The sequence below is a fragment of the Muscardinus avellanarius genome (genome assembly GCF_963383645.1).
Source record: "Muscardinus avellanarius genome assembly, chromosome: 11".
In the NCBI taxonomy this organism is placed as follows: Eukaryota; Metazoa; Chordata; class Mammalia; order Rodentia; family Gliridae; genus Muscardinus; species Muscardinus avellanarius.
The window spans coordinates 32,727,306-32,748,388 of NC_137797.1; the positions used below are offsets into that span (position 1 = coordinate 32,727,306).

The 21,083-nt window shown below is 34.4% G+C and overlaps 1 protein-coding gene across 15 annotated transcripts in view; it reads left to right on the plus strand.

Moving 5' to 3' along the window:
- ATP2B1 (ATPase plasma membrane Ca2+ transporting 1) overlaps positions 1–21,083 on the plus strand; it is a gene marked incomplete at both ends in the record, with an annotated part of 64,657 nt that overhangs the window by 14,835 nt on the left and 28,739 nt on the right. For 7 of the 15 annotated variants that reach the window (XM_080706145.1, XM_080706152.1, XM_080706153.1 and 4 more), the window contains 8 exons: positions 3,987–4,241; positions 4,329–4,454; positions 8,527–8,667; positions 12,090–12,128; positions 12,849–13,010; positions 14,759–14,973; positions 17,364–17,606; positions 18,875–19,116. In XM_080706145.1, coding sequence (XP_080562271.1) covers positions 3,987–4,241; positions 4,329–4,454; positions 8,527–8,667; positions 12,090–12,128; positions 12,849–13,010; positions 14,759–14,973; positions 17,364–17,606; positions 18,875–19,116 — 1,423 coding nt within the window. The remainder of the gene's footprint in view (positions 1–3,986; positions 4,242–4,328; positions 4,455–8,526; positions 8,668–12,089; positions 12,129–12,848; positions 13,011–14,758; positions 14,974–17,363; positions 17,607–18,874; positions 19,117–21,083) is intronic. The other 8 variants (XM_080706156.1, XM_080706146.1, XM_080706147.1 and 5 more) reach the window with 5 other exon arrangements.

The window sequence follows — 21,083 nt, forward strand, 5'->3', positions numbered from 1 at the left end:
CTCTCAGACCTAGTTTTTATTTTATTTGGAAACAGGGTCTCACTAAGTTGCTGACAGCAACTTAGTAGTTGAGGCTGGCTTTGAACCTGTGTGATCCTCCTGTCTCAGCCTCCCAAACATGGGGATTACAAGCATGCGTCCCCATATCCGGCAGCTTTCACTTTTTAAAAGGATGTAAACCATACATTTTCTCAACTGATCATCATCCACCATAATATGTGATCATTTCTTCAGCTTGAAAGTTATCAAAATGGAAATTGTAACACTTGAGTTGGGGCAATGAACATTATCAGTACATCATCTTGCTTTTGCATAACTTTAGGAAACACTTTATACTCATTAAAGGTTTAATGCTGCTGCTGATTCTCAGTATACTTTTTGTGATTATTCAAAATTTTTTAATATCTCCAGTTGATCTTTTTTTCTCTCACCTGTCCCATATGCCCCCCAAGATGAATCTTCAGTTGATATCCTTATACCCAAATTCTTTTAGTCTCTGCACACAATTCTGGAATATGCTTTGATTCTAGTGTCATTCATTTATTTGTTTTTTCTTCTTTATCATCTTTTTTTAGCTTTGTTCAACCAGTAGCTTTCACACAATTCAGTTGAATTCAACAGGAAATAACTTTACATAGTAACCCCAAAAGTATATCTCTTCTAGTGAATTTATAAATAGCCAGAATAAAGCTTCAAGAAACAATACTTTCTTTTTTTACATGTATATCCTTGTTACTTTAATGTTTAATTTTTCAAAATGCTAGTCACCGGCCACTGAATTGATTTTAGACCTCAAATAGATTACAACCTGAAGTTTCAAAAACACCTTTCTGTTCTTTCTTCACTGTATTGACCCTACAATTTTGGGGCTCTTAAGGGAGTACCCTATTTCTTTTCCCAAATGCTTTTTAACATAGATCATTTTTTACTGACTCTAATCTCTCCTTGGAATTCTCTTTCCTTAGATCTGTATGGCTGGTTCTCTTTTAACATGGCTCATAGCCCAGATGTTGTAGACACCTCAGAGGAGCTTCCTTGGCTCATTCAACCTCACCACTCCTTTATTTGATATCAACACATCACCATGTTTTCTTTTCTTTGTTGCACTGACAGATATCTGAAGTTAATTACTTGTGTCTTATTACTTAAATTTTTATATGCCTATCTTCACCTACCAATCTGAGTGTGGGCTCCACAAAGAGGAAATTTATATATCTTACTTCATACTGTATCCCAAACTCCTAAAATGGTGTCTGGCACCTAGTGCGCAGTTGAATTGACAAGTAGCACTTTGCTTGTCAGGTGATCACTTTGCTTGATCAAACCAAGCTTTGATCTTGGTGCAGTAAAATTGACCTAATAAGTACGACTCACGGGATGCACATAATACTTAGCTTTTTATGTGTGTCTTGCCCACCTTATGTAATAATTAATACCGTTAGCTCTAGGATGAGTGTGCAGGATATCCCAGCTGCTGCTTGACAAGTGTTCATACAAATCCTCACAATAGCTCTGGCTTAGGTGGGGTGGTAGCCTGATTTGACAGATGAAGAAACTGTATCTCAAATAACTGTGGCATACTTTTTTTTAACATCTTATGTTTCACAGGGATTTTGTTTTGTTTTTAACAAATTTAAGGCTTTTGGCAACCTGTGCCAAAGAAGTCAGTAGGCTGTTGGCATCCTTTTTCCAACATCCTGTTTTTACTTCATGTCTCTGTGTCATTTTTTGGTAATTTTTGCAGTGTTTTATGTTTTTTTCATTATTATTGTATCTGTGTGGTGATCTGTGATCATGTGTTTTGATGTTGCTCTGTTGTAATTGTTTGGGGATACCATGAACCACACACTAACTGAAAAATGTTGTGTTGGTTCTGACTACACCCAACAGCCATTTTTCTCATCCTCACTTTTCTTTAAGCTTCTTGATTCTTAAGACAGTAATATTGAAATTAGGCCAGTTAATCTTCCTACAGTGTCCTCTAAAAGTTCAAGTAAAAGGAAGAGTAGCATGTCTAAGTCAAAAGCTTAGAAATGACTAACTGTAATGAGGAAGGCCAGTCAGAGCCAAGATAGGTGGAAAACTGGTTCTTTTGTGCCATGTAGCCATGTTGTGGGTGCAAATGAAAAGTTCTTAAAAAGTGTCACTCCAGTGAACACACTGACAAGAAAATGAAACAGTCTTATTGATGATATTAAGAAAGTTTTAGTGGTCTAGGTGGAAGAGCAAACCAGCCACAACATTGCTATAAACCAAAGCCTGAATCCAGAGTAAGGTACTAGCCATTGTTCAGTTCTGTGAAGTCCAGTAGAAGTGAGGAAGCTGCAGAAGACTTGGAAGCCAGCAGGAGCTGCTTCATGAAGTTTATGTAAGGAACCCCCAGTAGCTTAAGTGCAGGTTGAAGCAGAAATTGCTGATGTTGAAGCTATAGCAAGTTATCAGGACAAATGCAGTTTATGACTCATTTGAAGCCAGTGCTAACCATTGCAAAAACCTGTAACAATATACAAAATCTCTGCTCTGTAAATGGAATAACAAAACCTGATGGCAGCACATCTGTTTACTACATGATTTCCTGAATATTTTAAGCTCACTATTGAGACTCAGAGTTCAGGAAAAAAATTTTTTTTCTTTCATTAACAGTGTACCTGTTATGTAAGAGCTCTGATGAAGATGTACAGTGAAATTAATGTTGTTTTCACCTCTGTTAACACAACATCCATTCTGCAACCCATGGATCAATGAATAATTTTAACCATCAAGTCTCATTATTTAAGAAATACATTTTGTAAGGCCATAGATGTCATAGTGATTCCTTTGATAGGTCTTAGCCAAGTAAATTGAAAACCTTTAGGAAGAATTCACCACTCTGTGTAGATGCTATTCAAAACCATTCCTGACTCATGAAAGAAAGGCAAGTTGATTCTAGTTCTCATGGATGACTTTGAGGGGTTCATGACTCCAGTAAAGGAAGTAAGTATAGACATGGTGGGAATAGCAAGGAGAATCTAATTAGAAGTGAGGCCTCAAAATGTGACTGGATTGCTTCAGTCTTGTGACAAAACTTGAATTAATGAGGAGTTTCATCTTATGGATTATCAGAAACAGTAGTTTCTTGAGATGAAATCTACTTCTAGTGTGAATACTCTGAACATTGTTTGAAATGACAAGAGATTTAGAATATTATGTAAATTGAGAAAGTAGCAGTAAGATTTGAGATTGCTATTGCAATTACAATAGCAACTTTGAATGAAATTGTCCTGTAGGTAAAATATTATCAAACAATATCAAATGCTGCAAAAAAAAATCTTTTATGAAAAGAAAGTCGGTAAATCAAACCTCATTATTATTTTAGGAAATTCTACCTCAGCATCCAGAAACTCCTAGCTTGGGAAGCCAGTAGCCATGAACAAAAAATTATGACCCACTCATATGATTGCTAGCATTTTTTAATAATAAAGTTTTTTATTAAGATGTGTACTTTTTAGACAATACTGTTGCACACTTAATATACTATAGGGTTAACAATTTATATGTACTGGAAAACCAAAATATTTGTGTGACTCAAATGATTCGATATTTGTTTTATCTGTGTAGTCTGGAACTGAACCTGTGATATCACTCAAGTATGTTTCTAATTTGCCTTCCAGTAAAGACTTGATCTCCATTGTGCTTTCTCTTAACTAGTATCTAGACTCTCTCCCTGCCCCAAGGTTGAGAATCTCAGAGGCAGCAACCAACTTGAAATTGACATAGTAAACATTCTTCACCTGTGGAATGCTTGGAGATCAGTAACGTGTTTAGAGCTATAAGCAAAATTGATAAAGGAAAATATTGTTTGAATGCATTTATATATATGTATGTTGTCATTATTTTAAGAAATTTTTAACATGTATGTACACATGTTTTTTACCCCAATATGATGTATGAATATAATGCACCAATAAAAAAATTTTTTTATAAACATTTTCTTTTTTTCCAAATAGTTTGTGGAGAAGTTTCTGTTGGGGAGGAAGAAGGTGAAGGTGAAACTGGTTGGATTGAAGGAGCTGCAATTCTCTTGTCAGTGGTGTGTGTGGTACTAGTAACAGCTTTCAATGACTGGAGCAAGGAAAAACAGTTTAGAGGTTTGCAGAGTCGAATTGAACAAGAACAGAAATTTACCGTCATCAGGGGTGGTCAGGTCATTCAGATACCTGTAGCTGACATTACTGTTGGAGATATTGCTCAAGTGAAATATGGTAAGTAAAAAAGAGCAATACATCTTGTTCTAAATAAAAATATATAATCTTGTTTTCAGGTTAGCATATCATTGCTTTTTGTTTTAGGTGATCTTCTTCCAGCTGATGGCATACTTATTCAAGGCAATGATCTTAAAATTGACGAAAGCTCATTGACTGGTGAATCTGATCATGTTAAGAAGTCTTTAGATAAGGATCCCTTACTTTTATCAGGTATGACTTTCTTTTATAAACTTTGAACATTTTCCTCCCCTACAAGTATATACCATTGAGGATTCAGTATTTATGATACCTCACCTTAACGCTCCTTAGAGACTTTTTTTTTTTGTAAGATGACAGGGGCATTATAGATCTTTTAATCCAGAGATATATTTTACAAGTGAGGAACCTTGAGTCCCCAAAATCAAGAGGTTTGAAAAGTCAGTGTTAATATTAGTGCAGTAAAACTAAAATATAAACCTAATGATGTCTATTAAATTGCTCTGCATTTGTATATCACAATTATTCTAAAGGCCTGTTGAAGTATAAAATTAGAGAATGATTATAGGTTTAAAGTAAATTAATGAATTTTCTGTGATGGTGTAGAAAAGACAGTTTATTTTTTATTTTTTAATTTTTTTTGTGGTACTAGGGATGAAACTCAGGGGACATTCTACCTCTGAACTACACTCCCAGCCCAATTTTTTATTCTTTATTTTGAAACAGGGTCTCACTAAGTTGCACAGGGCCTCACTAAGTAGCTGAGGCTGTCCACAAACCTATGATCCTCCTGAAAAGACAGGTTTTTTTTTTAAAGAACTAATGAAGTCCTTAAAGTTTCCCTAATCCCTCTCCCTCATTTAACTGCTAAATGAGTTTGAGATTTAAACTCTCTATAAGGTTCTATGGCTAACCAGCAGTAAGTACAGGAGAAGTGTTCCCATGTACAAGACAGTACATGTTCAAGACATGTTCTAGGAATAGGCATGAGAAGGATTTGTATAGGTGAGGGTACAATTTTATTTGGGAGGCTCTTGTCATTGCCTAAGTGAACTATACTTAGTTCACTTAGAAGTGAATGAGAAGGACAATGCAAAAAATTAGACTGCCTTCTAATATACTGCATAAAAAGCCAAAATAAAAAAAAAATTTGATTTCAAGAAAATACTGATTCTATAAAATTGAATTTCTAAAATTCTTAATTTTCCTACAATCTTTATAGAATTTGTGAAATTGTTCATCAGAACTATATTTGTTAGGGTAAATTTTTACTAGATTTTGAGAAAAGCCAAATGTTTGTCTTCTGTTATCACTGTCAGATGTTCATGTAATGCTAACATTTTATAGGCATTGTCAGAAGATTTCTGCAGATTTTAACTGTATAATAATTTGGCAGATATAATTTTTCAGTCTTTTTTGGTGAATTTTATACTTCAGTTGCTGAACATGATTTTACTGAAAACAAAGTTAAACATGTGATATCAATAAGGGTCAGTTAAGTTAGAATCACAACTTCAGGGTAGAACCTAAGTTTATCCATTAGCTTTTAAGGATTTGTAAACATGTGATGAAAAAGCTTACTGTAAAGAAAAGTTACAGTTATATGTATGTATGCCAAAAAATCTTTTTTGTACAGATCAGCAATCACATGTATCTACATTTACAAACTTATAAACAGGGTAAAGTTCCATTTGTACTATAGGTTTATATTTTGCCACAAAAAAAGTCTTGATAAGATTTATACACCTTCAATATCTTATGTCATTTAGAGTACTTATTCTGTTTAACTTTTTATTTGTACTAATGTACTTAAAATTCATACCAACTAGAAATATCTTTGATATAATATATTTAAGTAATTATACCCACTGTGCTTATTTTTTGGCACGCTTCTAAGAACTACAGTTAATGTTAACCAGATAAAATCTATATAACCTTTGCAAAGGGAAGGGAATGTATCTAATCATACCTTACCACCACAGATTAATTGGGCCATGGTATTTGGCAAACTGAGTTGGTCTCTTACTGCTTCTGCTATATATACTACATGGACTTTTTTGTACATCCAGCTTATTTACATAGTGCTTAGCTGTTCAGGTTGATTTCCTTTAACTGAACTTTGGTCCTTTCTATTTTTACAGAGATGACTAGTAAGCTTTATGTAGACTCAGGTTCCTAACACACCAACTATATCAAGAGAACTCTAAATTTTCCATGTTTAAGAAAAGACTGAAATAACTTTGTAGAGTCCCTTATCTCAGTATGGGTGGGAAAGTTTTCTGCATTTATTTCCCTACTCCAAAAATGTACTAAAAACCTGACATGTATTTATTTTTAAATTTACTCTCATGATGCCATCTCTCACTGCTGTTCTTGGCTTCTTAAATTTAGATTTTTAAAAGCAGTTCCTTTAGTAGTGGGGATGTGACCTGAACAGAAACTGTTTACTTTGCCTGAGCACATTAACTGTCAACATCTGATCAGACTTGTGGTAGGGAAAAACAAAACATACAAACTTCTGCAGAAAGACAGAATTGTTAAAAAGAAAAAAAAGCAAATTATCTTTTATACATATACTTAGTAAATATTATTATCGTGAATTTAATTTCTTTATTTGGGGGATACCAGGGATTGAACCCAGAGGCATTCTAACTGTGAACTACACCCACAGCCTTTTTAAAATTTTTTCTTTTTACGACAGTCTTGCTAAACTGCTAAGGCTGGCCTCTAACCTGTAGTACTCTTGTCTCAGCCTCCCAAGTACCAGGATTACAGGTGTGCGCTTCCATTGCAGCAAATTTCTTAATACCCTTGCATTTTTATTGGCAAAAAAGCTACTAATAAAGTATTAGGAATATAGATTTTTTTTGTTGTTTTGTTTTAATGGAGATGGAACCCTGGGCATTCTGCCTCCAAGCTACATCCCTAGCCCTATTTTTTATTTTTTATTTTGAAACAAGGTCTCACTAAGTTGCAGAGGGCCTCACAAGCTGCTGAGGCTGGCTGTGAACCTGTGATCATCCTGTTTCAGCCTCCCACATACCGGGATTACAAGTGTGTGCCACCATGCCTGGCTCAGAATATAGATTTTTAAAGGCAAGTAAACTAAAGACTTAAAAAACTCATGTTGGAAAAGTTACTCAATAGTTAATAGCCAAATATAAATCATTAAGTACATATGCTTTATGAGCAAGTAATCTTTGAGCCTTGATTTGGGATGTAAGATGGCAGAAGGTTCTATAGAACCTCCCCTTCAGAAGTTTTTAGACTGAGAGATAAAACGCAAATAAGTCTTCCTTGCAATTTAGTGAATTTTAGAAAGAATGAAATTAAGTCTTGAAGCCTGCTTAACATTCACAGAAGATTGGAATAAGCAGTGGGAAGCCTTTGAATGATCAGGGGGAAAAGTCCAGAGGTATGCATGTACTAGCTGGAAAACTAAGCAAACGTATTATAAGAAGATACCCTTTTGTTCCCTGGTAGAGCTGGATTGAATCTGCCTTGCTACATGATAATTGTGGAACCTCAGGCAAATTTCTAGAAAGTAAGAATAATAATCCTTGCTCATTTTTGCAGAATTGTTGCGAGGAATATAATCTGAATTTAGGCAGAGTTCCTATCCTATCTGCTCCCTCACTCTCTGTAATGGAATTTTATGTTTTAGAGGCCTGCTTGTCTCAAGTGAACACACATTGGACTTAGTCCTGCGAGAAATGACATGAGAGGCATATGGTGAAATCACATTTTAAGAATATTAGAACAGGTTTCAGGATGAACTGGAAAGGCAGAGAGCCTAGTTAAAGGGGGTTATTGCAGTAACCTAGGCTGGAATGGGAAGCTTACGTTAGAGAGAAATTGGGATGCTGTGTGTGGGAAATTTGACATTCACTAATAGGGAATTCTTTGAGTTATAAACATATTTCTTGATAAAGTATGTCCCAGAGGAATGTTCCTCATACCTTATGTTATAGATAATAATAATAAGCATTCATTGAATTCCTAGTATTTGTGGGCTTGTTTGAGAAATGTACATCTTACTCCATTTCTGTGAAATAGAGGTATTTTTATCCCCATTTTACAGACAAGGTATTGAGATAGTAGAACTTGCTCCATATCACCTAGTAAGTCATGGTGAGTTTTGAACTCACCTATGACTGAGAGTTAAAACCTTAAACTCAGGAACTGTGTTTAATTAACTGACTTAATGCCTTATTCCGTTTTATTGGATATTGAGAAAATTAATTAAAGTTTGAAATTTGGTGGTAAGAGGAAAACATAATTTTTATAAAGCTTTCTATTGTTGTAGGTACTCATGTAATGGAAGGCTCTGGAAGAATGGTAGTTACTGCTGTAGGTGTAAATTCTCAAACTGGAATTATCTTTACATTACTTGGAGCTGGTGGTGAAGAGGAAGAGAAGAAAGATGAAAAGAAAAAGGAAAAGAAAAGTAAGAATAACAAATTGCTTTAAGAATTAGTATTTTTTCCATTCTGCAACCATTTCTTGATTTTTTTTCCCATATATTATTTTTACTGAATCTCTATAGCATTAAGAGGAAAAACACGTTTTTCTTTTCCTACTTAATGTAACTTGTCATGATTGTATTATTAACATAAAATATTGATTTTACAATTCTGTGAAACAAAAATTAATATTTGGAAATACAGCAACTACATCTTAAGAACTGATACAGAAAATAGACTTCTTTTGTGAGATTCTATTATGAAAACTTCTACAGAAAGTTAATTGCCCAATACAGTATTTTCAAGAAGTAGTATTAAAAGAGAAAAAAATTTCTTATTAGTCCAATACAGGCCCTTAGTCAATACATCAGTAACCTTTACCAAAGCCAGACAGATTCAGCTTCTTTTAGAATTACTTCATTGGCTTTATTCTGTTCTGTTTTCTAGTTTTAAAGTTTCTCCTGTTATTTGATTAGCAAAATGAGTTGAACTCTTATGATGCTCTTTGCTTATGTTTTCTACTACTTCAGTAGTAGTTTTGTAAGCTGTATCATATATGGGTCTCACTGAGTTTTAATCTTGATTTTCAAGTTTCCTACTATTCACATTTATACTCATGTAGTTGGCTTTTTGGACGTAAGATTAGGACTTCATTTTTATGCTTTATTAAACTTTGTCTTACTATATTCAGCCAATCATTAGATATAAATAAATATAGATTCGATTTTTTTCTTTGTATGCAGTATCTTTCTAAGAGCTGTATCATCAGCAATTTCTTGACAAAGACCTTACAAGAAGCTGTCATACAGCTGGGTGTGGTGGCACATGCCTGTAATCTGAATACTTGGAAGGCTGAGATAGGAGGATCACAGGTTCAAGGATTATTAACATAGTGAGGCATCCAGCAACTAGGGGGATCCTGTTTCCAAACAAAAAATAAAATTAAAAAAGAAAGGAGGGAACTAGGGTTGTAGCTTGTAGGTAGAATGCCCCTGTGTTCAATCCCTAGTACCACAAAAAAGTTTTTAAAAAATAAGTAAAAGCTCATGCATAGGGAGACATCTCAGAATCTCTTTAGTTGGGGGCGTGCCATTTTCAGAAAGCCCTCTGCACTTGCTTCTAAAAGTCTGCTGTACCACCCTGCTCAGTCACTCAGGCTCAGGATTCTTAGGAGTCTTTGCACTTTAGCTTATTGCAGTTTACTATGACTTAACGCTTAGATTTATTTAATTGATATAGTAAATCAGTATGTTTTTTCACATGAGTATTATGAGATCTTCCAAATAAATACCTTGCTAAAATCTTGGTGCTCTAACTATGGTAGTGTTTTGTTTTATTGTTTTGTGATGTTGAGAATCAAATCCAATGCCTCATGCATGCTAGGTAAGTGCTCTGCCACTGAGCTGCGTCTCTAGTCCCTGTAGCAATGTTTAATATATGGGTGTATTGCTTTGTCCTTTGAGCTTTGTCATTAGCTGTAAAATCCTTATTTCAAACAATAATGTATTGGGGAAATGTTGGTTGCAAGTGAGTGTGACATTCTAAGTTTTTCCTGCTCTATTCCTCAAGCTCTTAATAAACCACCATAGGTGTTTGAATGCTGAATGGAGGTTAGTTTTAAACCATTAATAATGACTTTTAAGTGATTTATGTGTTTCACCTCAGAGATCACAGCTACTTGAGGTAAAGACTTAATTCTTTTTACTGATAAGTAAAGTGAGGCTTATGGCTGTGTACCTTGTTCCACAAGTTCCCTGTTGGAGTGTTATTAAGTGGCAGATCAAACCCTCTTCATTGGGCTCTGTCCTAACATACAGAATTCAAAAGTCATCAGATCCTACTTAAAAAGAAAAGAAAGTTTGCATGACTTTATTTTTAGGTACCTGCATTGTCTTTTCCAATAAGCACCTTTTTCCCCTATGATGTGTGTATGTGGGGGGGGTGGGTATACTGGGGTTCCTGAAAACCCTTCTACCTCCGGGCTACACTCCCAGACCAGACCTGTTATTTATATTTTTATTTGGAAACAGGGTCTCCTAAGCCAGCATGGCTGGCTTCAAAACTGCGCGATCCTCCTGCCTCCTCCTCCCAAGCGCAGGGATTACAAGCGTGTGCCACCATGCCCGGCTTCCCTATGATTTTATGCAACTGTTTTTCTTAATCCATTCTAGAATATTGTTAGGAATTAACATCTAACTTGTGTACTTGTGTTTGTTTCTCTCTCTCTCTCTCTCTCTCTCTCTCTCTCTCTGTGTGTGTGTGTGTGTGTGTGTGTGTGTGTGTGTGTGTGTAAAACAGGACTTACAGTCCTTGTCCCATTCTCTTGAGTACTTTGGGAACTACTCAGAAGCAGTCCAGGGTAATTGGTCTCAGTTCCCTCAGTAGCCTGGAACGTGGCCTACTGGTCTGTCCAAACAGGAGCTCATTGAAAGTAGCTAGGTATTCTCTTACTATCTCCTCATCTATCCTGAGCTTCTGTTCCTTCCTGACCATATTTATTCCATGTTTTCCACTTCAGAGATAGTTCTTGATACAGAAGTTGGAAGAAAATAGGCTGGATAGTTCTGCCTTCTTTTTTCTTTTTAATTTGTTGCCTGCTCATAACAGATCTATCCCCTCCTTGTTTACTTTGTTGCTTCAGACATTTCATCTTTGTTCTTTGAAGCTAAGTTAATATGGAGAATTACCTTGACTGGTGGTCTTACTGGCTTATTCTAATTTTGCTAACTTGCCTACTCTGTCTTTTATACATGTTCTTTTTGTTCTCACTCTCACCAAAGCACTTGTGTGTGCCTGTTGTCATTTTATAACATTCCTCCCTCCTTCTTTATTCCTATTCTCTTATGCTTTCTTAGAGTTATGTCTGTATTTAGTTTGAAAATCTCTTGTACATATTAGGGCCTATTTTAGTTTATAAAAGACTACAGTCTTAAGGAGAAGCCAAACAATTATAGATGCCCTGAATTATTTTGGAGTATTCCCCCATGGTAAGATCTAGGAAATGATTGACACAGCATGACATTACAAGCCAAATGTTTTCTGTATGTGTGTGGGGGGTGGGTATTAGGAATTGAACCCATGGGCTTTGTACTTCTAGGCTACACCCACAGCCCTATTGTACTTTTTATTTTGAAACAGGATCTCACTCTGAGTTGCTGAGGCTGGATGCCAGCCTGTTGATCCTCCTGTCTCAGCCTCCCGAATACTGGGATTACAGGCATGTGCCACCACGCCTGGCAAGCCACGTGTTTTCTAATCCGTAGTCATGTACCTATGTCTGGACATACACACACTGTTTTGTAACAATTCTGTTACAGAAATGTGAACTACCTCTGCATAATTTAGCATGGCTGACGGCTGTATTCATTTCTTTTGGAAAGCTTTAATTCCCATTTTGTTCCTACAGATAAGAAACAAGATGGAGCTATTGAAAATCGCAACAAAGGTAAATTCAGGAAGATAAAAGTACAGTTCGCTTGTTTTCTTTATATTCAAAAATAGATCTCCTGTGTACTATATCCATCCAAAATTAGGATACATGTGGCATGGAACATCAATAGTGTTTATTAACTTGGATTAACCTCTCTTCCTGCCAGTGCCTGCCTTAGTCATGCTGTCTACAACATTAAGAAGATTTTAATAATGGTCCGTAATAGTTAGCCTATGTAGATAAATTTCTACTTCAAATATTCTAACACTTGAAATAATTATTATATAGTTGAAAGCAAAACTGCATAAGGAACAAAATGCATGGAGTAAGTATTTTTGCACTTATTTTAAGAGTATAAATATATACATATTTCTCTAGGTATATGGTCATATGTACTGCTCTACATGTGGCCATAAATTATTTGAGAGGGGTTTATAATCTTTGGATGTTACCTAACACACAGGAGAAGAAATGACTTATATTCCTCAGTTTGTAGTTTAAAGACCCTGAAGTTCTTCTTATCCCTTTTCCTTATCACCTAGCATGACATTCACAAATCTGGTGGTTTCATAACCTAACGTCACTATTTTCTTAATTCTTTATTTAAACACATATGAAGACCTGAATGCTAATACCTTTTCTTTTACCTATACGAAACTGATTTTTGGCTTCACAATGTTAATGGCGATATGTGCCTTTAAAGTGCAGTGAAATTATATATGTTCTTATATACAGCAAAAGCCCAGGATGGTGCAGCCATGGAAATGCAACCTTTAAAGAGTGAAGAAGGTGGAGATGGTGATGAAAAAGACAAAAAGAAAGCAAATTTGCCAAAAAAGGAAAAATCTGTTTTACAAGGGAAACTTACAAAACTGGCTGTTCAGATTGGCAAAGCAGGTATGATAGATAAAAGAAAATGGGTGTTTGTTTTGAAATATACTTCTTACTTAAAAAATATTTTATGATGCAGTTAAGCCTGGAAATTGTTCATTTGTGAGTTTAAATACTTTTCTATTTTTATCCACAGTGTACCAAGCCTTTTTAGTTACTATAGATAATCACAATATCATTTCAGTTTAGGCCATCAGCCTTATTTTACATAAAGGGAAATGCCCTCTGTCATCTGGCTAATAAGTGGTCAAGTTAGAATTTCTGTCTAAATCTGCCCAATTTATAAGCCCGTGAGCTCATCTCTAAATTTCTCTGAATATCTTGGGCAGTAGAGAGAAAGAATTTGTAGTGAGTTATTCAGTACAAATTATGGAATAATAAAAAGAAATTTCATTATGTTTTGTTCATTCTTGTACTAGCTATGGATATCTATGGGGAAAAATGCATTTTTCTAAACATACTTTAGTTCAACTGAATAAAATCATTGTAGTGAGGCTACAGTTACCAGATAATTACCTTAACTAGAAAACTACCTGTTAACAGAACCCCTCTTTAGGGGGTTTTAAAAAAAGGCAGTTATTAGATTAAAAAAGAACATTATCACGTGTGTGTGTGTGTGTGTGTGTGTGTGTGTGTGTGGTACTGGGGGTGGAACCCAGAGGCTTCTGCCTCCAGGCTATACTCCCAGACCTATTTTTTAAAATATTTTATTTGGAAACAGAGTCTCACTAAGGTACTGAGAGCCTCCCTAAGTAGCTGAGGCTGGCTTCGAACCGGCGCAATCCTCCTGTCTCAGCCTCCCAAGCGCGGGGATTACAAGTGTGCACCACCATGCCTGGCTGCGTTATCACCTTTTTTAAAGAACACTGTAGATAAATCTGTATCCATTACTAAACTTACTTAAATTTTATTATTCTACTTTTTCAAAGAGTATATTGGATAATATCTTTCTAGTCTCAACAAGCTTATTATCTAATAACAGATATTTTCTTTTGTTATATGTAGCCAAATCATAATACTGACTCCTTTAGTTTTAGGGGAAAGGATGGACTTGAGGTGGTAATGGCATTTAATAGATACTGGCTTAATATATTAGATCCAGATATGTGGGCTTAATTTCTTTTTAAATGAATATTTGTAGAAGGCTACATATTCCACAACGTACAGTTAAGTATTTTGTAATAGTATTTCTAAGTTAATGAAGCAGCAAGGATAGACCAAAAATAAATTAAGGAATAATAATTCAGGTCATATATACATTTTATAGATATTTGTTCATATGTGTATCATTTATATGCATTTGTAACATATGTGTTCTATATATACGTATATATGTTTTTGTTGTTTGTTTCAAAGATAGGATTGGGAATTTAATTCTAAGTCTCCCAGTTGATTACATTCTAATTTGCTTATTTGTTGAACCTGTAAAGCACCAGTGTGGGCTAAACTTTTAGTGTTTTCTTGCCATTATCTGTTTTGTCTCTGCCATAGTAGAAGTCAGAAGATATAATTAAGTCAATGAATTGTAAATACTTTCAGTCCTCCTGAGACCAGGGCTATACCTTGGAAGCAAAAATTAAATATGACAGTGTTAATTTATGACTTACATATAAAAGAAGATAACGATTTCTTAGAGAAATTGAAATAAATACTATTGGGTCAGTTATATCTTTATAGTGGCTAATATGTAACTGGCAGTGGGTAGTATTTGGAATATTTAAACAAATGTGTTTTTTTTTTTTCTATTCTGAAAGGTCTGTTGATGTCTGCCATCACAGTTATCATTCTAGTATTATATTTTGTAATTGATACCTTCTGGGTTCAGAAGAGACCGTGGCTTGCTGAGTGTACACCGATTTACATACAATATTTTGTGAAGTTCTTCATTATTGGAGTTACAGTTTTAGTGGTTGCAGTGCCTGAAGGTCTTCCACTGGCTGTCACTATATCACTCGCTTATTCAGTAAAGGTTAGTAGAAAATAGTTAAGTAGAGAAATATGTTTAAAACCTCAGCTGGTTTAGAAGATGCAATCGAGTTACTCTTTTTCTGTTTCCTAAAGTGGAGAATTTCCATAAATGTACATTATTTTCTTTAGAATTGCAGTTGTTGATTCTTTGTACCTCCTCTCAGATGCCTATTATCTTTCTTCATAAAGACTTCTGCATTCTGTGGAATGTAGCTTTGACAAAATAATCAGCACAGCCCTGCTAGGCAAAGTTCTCTAGCCTAACTTCTCTTATCTTATAATTATTTTATCAAGTCATATCCCCTTCTTTTTCCCATCTCTAAGAGTAAGGTAAATGTTGCCGTTTACCTTTGGTGAATGAACAAACAGGATTCTTGGGGGTCTAAACACTTCAGATGCCTTTTTATTTTTACTCTTCCATTCCCACAGTTGGCCTGCAATCTGGTCTTCATACTTGTAGACAGATCCACGTTTCTTAAAAAATAATTCTGGTTGTATTATTTTCTTGCATAACCCCACCCAACACACACACACACACACACACACACACACACACACACACACACACACACTGGTTGTATTATTTTCTTGCATAACCCCACCCAAACACACACACACACACACACACACACACACTCCTTACTGTGGTCTGCAGGGTCCTCCCCAGTCTGGCCCTTGCTGACTTACTTAGTACTCATCTGTCTCACTCTCCCTCTGGCCCAGCCTCCCCAGACCTTCTGGTTTTCAAACATCCCAATTGTGATCTTTCAAAAATTGTTCTACAGGTAAAAAGAAAAAATGACACTTAATGGAAGAATAATATTCTCATAAATTTTGAAATGTTAATTAGCAGTTCTCCTTAAATATTGCTGACAGTGAAAAATATGCAGTAACTAGTTATAGTTTCTGCCCTAGCATTCTTAAGCCCAACATTCCAAAATGTCTCACGGTAGGCCTGTCATGATAAGAGCTGTTTTTGCTTACTATTTGAGTTTGTTTTCTTTTTACTTATTTTACAGCTTTTGTTTGAAAAGTAAAATGGCAAATGTATCAAAGTGATAATAAAATACCTTGTAATCATCTACTTGTCCTTTTTGTTGTTTTAAAGTAAATAGAGATAATTGTGGAAAATACAAGTTTTAGGCACATGATCACTTTACCACTGCTGTCATTAGTTCATTTTGGATAGTCATTAATTTTCAGTTGATCAGATATAGGCAGAGTAATTTGTGTTCTTGAGTAGAAAATGAGTAAGAGTATTATAAGTAATGTTCTTTAAGTTTTTGCTACATTTTTATTTAGCCCTAATGTTACCAATTATTATTTAAGTCACTAGTAATTTGGGAAATAAGGGAAATAATTGTATCTCTTCCCCATATTTGTTTCTTCAAGAAACTTTTTTGCAGTATCTTGCATATTAGTAATCACAGGGGGAAGAAAGTTGTAAAGGAACTCTGTAAACATGGTTTTTTAAAAACATGTTCTATATATGTATTGAAAGTTAATTGTTATTATTAAGTATTTTAACTTAAATAGCATTTGGATACTCTTGCTTTTTTTTTTTTAAGTTGTAAATGAGAGTAAGTAGAAAGACACATTTTGATCCCAAGAATGAAACTATCAAGTCTTTTGCCATATGGAATAGATAAAAATTATACAATCATGGTTTTGATGTATTGACTCACTCTAGCAAAGTTTAAAAAAAGGCAACTATATACTCACAAGCCCTTTATTTTCTCTAATTAAAGGTTCTTTTCTCTTGGAGATTGGTATAGAAATCTTTTATTGTCTACTTAATAAAGAGAGTTCTTTATGTTATACTACTTACTATCAGTACCACTGTATCATGGGACAGATAAGTGATTGCTCCTGTAATGTGAGACTTTTACTTGAGTTTGTTGCAGGCATATAGTCAATGTGATTTTCATAGAGGTACAGGTTTGTTTGTTTGTTTGTTTATTTATTTATTTATTTATTTGGTGGTGCTGGGGTTCCTGGAAGCCCTTCTACCTCCGGGCTACACTCCCAGACCTATTTTTACATTTTTATTTGGAAACAGGGTCTCCTAAGCCAGCGTGCGTGGCTAGCGTCGAACCTGCGCGATCCTCCTGTCTCTGCCTCTCAAGCGCGGGGATTACAAGCATGCACCACCACGCCCAGCTCTGTATTCATTTATTAGATTATATTATGTACCAGTAGAGTGAAACCACAAAACGATAATACTCTTTAGCTTTTTTAATAGGTCAAATATGCTAAAGATCTTGCAGTATTATATTGGTACTTTTATAGTGTATTTATAGAATTCAGGAAGTTTTAATTCTGATTTTATCACTACTGTAATGAGATGATGTTTTATATGTAACTTAATGCCATTATTTTTTGTCACTGTAGAAAATGATGAAAGATAATAACTTAGTAAGGCATCTGGATGCTTGTGAGACCATGGGAAATGCTACAGCTATTTGTTCAGATAAAACAGGAACATTGACGATGAACAGAATGACAGTTGTTCAAGCTTACATAAATGAAAAGCATTATAAAAAGGTTCCTGAACCAGAAGCTATTCCACCAAATATTTTGTCCTATCTTGTAACAGGAATTTCTGTGAATTGTGCTTATACATCAAAAATATTGGTAAGGTTTCTTTAGTAATTAGTTTACATACATGAACATTAATTCTTAAATTTATAATGATTAAACTACATGTTATCAGGCAGACCTATCATTTTCATTTATAAATTGAACTGAATTGTGTTAGGTTTTAAAAAGTCATAGCCATACAATATATACGTTTCTGTGAATATAATTTGGATTATAAGGTCTGTTGATCAACATGCATTGTGTTGTATTTCTTTCATATTTTGAATTCTTTTGTGTTTAGAAACTCTGAAACCTTATAACCAGAATACCAGAATATGATCTTTAATTTTAAGTTATTAAGCTCATTGTGAAAGACCATGCTGCAGAAAGTCAGCCCTGAATTTTCTAGAGAAAATTTTGAAGCCAGATTTTAACTAAAAGTAACATGTGCTTGCTGTGTGCTCTGATTTCTCAGTAGTTGTTAACCTGTAAAGTTGTCCTTAGACCTCTTGAAAACAAATAAATTAATTACAGATTTGGGCCACCTAGAAATAAAATATTTCAGTTGTGTGAATTATAGACATTTATAACAATATAAATTCTGTGTTTGGTTTTATATCTTCTAGTGATTTGCATATGAAAATCATGAACAAAAGTAATACTGCAAGTTGTTTATTAGTGAAAAAAACATGGATGAATGAACTGGAAAGTTACAAGATCTTGGTTCTAGATATCATTTTGCCTTTTACTAGCTGAAGCTAAGCTTTTATTTAATTATAAGGGAAGATGACCATTTTTGCCATTAATACTTTTGTGATAACTATATAAAGAGGTGTTTATGAAGGCATTGTGAGAAGAAAAGAAAGCTTTTTAATACACTTAGGGCAACAGTACTTTATATTAAGCCATAATAATTGGTAGATTTCATTTTGAATTACTTAATATGAATGTTCAATGAAAAACAGGAAAAGGAAAAAGAAAAGATTTTAAGTCTCGCTGTGTATCGAGAAACATCTGTCGACTTTACACATCATACACCATTTAAGTCTTGAGTCATAGTGCTCCTGTTTTACAGTTGCTGAAGCCAAGGACCAGTAATCGGGTAACTTGCCAGAATTCAAATAACTAAAGCTAGCCGATTGGAACTCATGTCATTCTTACCCCAAGGTCTTTCTACCTTACTTTTTTGTGTTCTTTGAGATGCTGATATTAGTAAGAATTTCCCATATACTTTTGTTTTAGAACATCACATTCTGTTTTACATGATAAACATTTTTAGGGAAACAAGATGATTCTAGCTTCTAAACCTTTTTCTCTTACAGCCACCAGAGAAAGAGGGTGGATTACCTCGTCATGTTGGTAATAAAACTGAATGTGCCTTGTTGGGACTTCTTTTGGATTTAAAACGGGATTATCAGGATGTTAGAAATGAAATACCAGAAGAAGCGCTGTACAAAGTCTATACCTTCAATTCTGTTAGGAAGTCTATGAGTACTGTCCTGAAAAATTCAGATGGAAGTTATCGAATATTCAGCAAGGGTGCATCTGAGATAATTCTGAAAAAGTAAGAGTATAATGCTTAGATGAATAAACTGCTGCCTAACATTGCTTTATGGAAATTCTTTTATGTTAATTTTGTTGTCATTTTCTTTTTGTGAGCATAGGGCATTTGAATAGGACCTCAGCTTTTTCGTATATTTTATGGTATCCAGATGCTTGCCTGTGGCATTTTACCATTTTCTTACTGTAGTTTATCTTCTTAGTATTTTACTATAGGGAAAATAAGCTCATTAATGAAATAAACTTTGATGTTCAGTTTTAGACATATTGATTCCATTGTTTTATAAAATATGAAAATTCCCTCTTTAAAAAAAGTTTATTTTATTATGCTGTGACCAGTAGCTTCCATTTTGACATTTTATATTTTCATAAAATTTTTAATATCTTATTATAGGTTTTTAAATTAATTTTGGTTTCTTTAATTTCAATAGAGAAGTAGACTTTAAAAAATGAGCAATTTTGGAAAATTGGAATTGACTTAAAATTATAACAAAATATTTCTGCTTTTAATTTGCTTATATGTGGGTTATAATCTAATGTTATCTTAATGAACACTTGACAGATTATAGTCTTAACAGGTTTAAGAAAGTATATAAATAGGTGAAAAAGCAGCTTATAATAAGTGATACAGAGTTTTATGATAAGGGATGTGGCATTGGAGATGGCTTTTAGAATGAAGTGGGAACATGAAGGAAGCCACAACAGGAAAAGAGATGAGAATATATAAGTTATTTTGGGGAGTATTAGTTGTATAGTTCAGCTCAGTAGTGAAGGGCTTTTGTGGCAGAAAGGCCACATAGAACTTTATTCTCTCCACAGCATATTTGGTTATCTGATTTCTGTGTGAAAGGTTGGAAATATATCTCATCCCTGGCTTGCTTGATAGCAGATAAATGGTGAAGAAGCGAATTTTTTTTTTTAAATCAAAATCAACCAGACTTTGATTCTTCCTCTGCAACTAATTAGCTTTGGGATCTATGGAAGATTTTTTTCTTATCTTTCATTTTCCTGCATTGGAAAAAAGGATGATGACCACCAGTTCTCTGATAGTGAAATAAAGTGATGCATATAAAATGCCTACCATAGAATTGATAAGTAGTAGGTATAGGAGTTATGTAGTAAGAGTTCTCACGGTTATATTTACATTTTATTGTAGAAACTTAAATGGTAAGGCTAAGTAGTTAAAACTTAAATAGACCAGGTAATGCATCTGAAGTTGTTTGGTTTTTTTCTTTTGTTTAAATCAGGTAGCAGAATCATCAAAACTATGATTAATATTAATTTTTCCCAGGGAATAAGCCGGATTGAGGGGAAAAAGGATTAATTTCGAGACAGCAATGAAAGACTATTGCTTTTACTATTACAATACTTCTAGCCTGAACAGCCACAGGAAGGTGATAGCAAGGGGAATAGAAAGGGGCAGACTTACTCAAGAGAGGCTCTTTAGAGGAAAGATATATAAGATTAGGAGCTAATATTACCTGGAGGATGAGAAACTATGTAAGTGAAAGCTTAGGCTTATATTTAAGGGATTGGGGTAATGTTGATCCTGTTACGTGGGCAGAGTAGAGGTGACTTAAGTCTTTGGGGCATTAAGGTACAGGCATAGCCTCTGAACAGAACTCTCTAGCAATGATGGAAAGCTTAGGAATACAATCAAAACAGAATATGAGGGTTTGGGAAATACTCCATAGAAGCAGGAGGAAGTGTTATCACTGAGGAAAGGGAGTACAGAAAGGTGTTGTGATTTTACTTCCTAATTAAAGAAGAAAGTTATAGTTAGTTTTGCTGAAAATAAAATGAATTTGACATTATCTCCCTCACTGATAGAATGCTAATTTTAACAATAAGATTTTTTTTCTTGTAAGACAATATAGGTGATGAGACAACCTCTCAGGCATGGGGTTGGATGAACTTGGCCTTTTACTTTAAAAGATAAAAAAAATATTTGTTGTAAATAAAATTAATGTC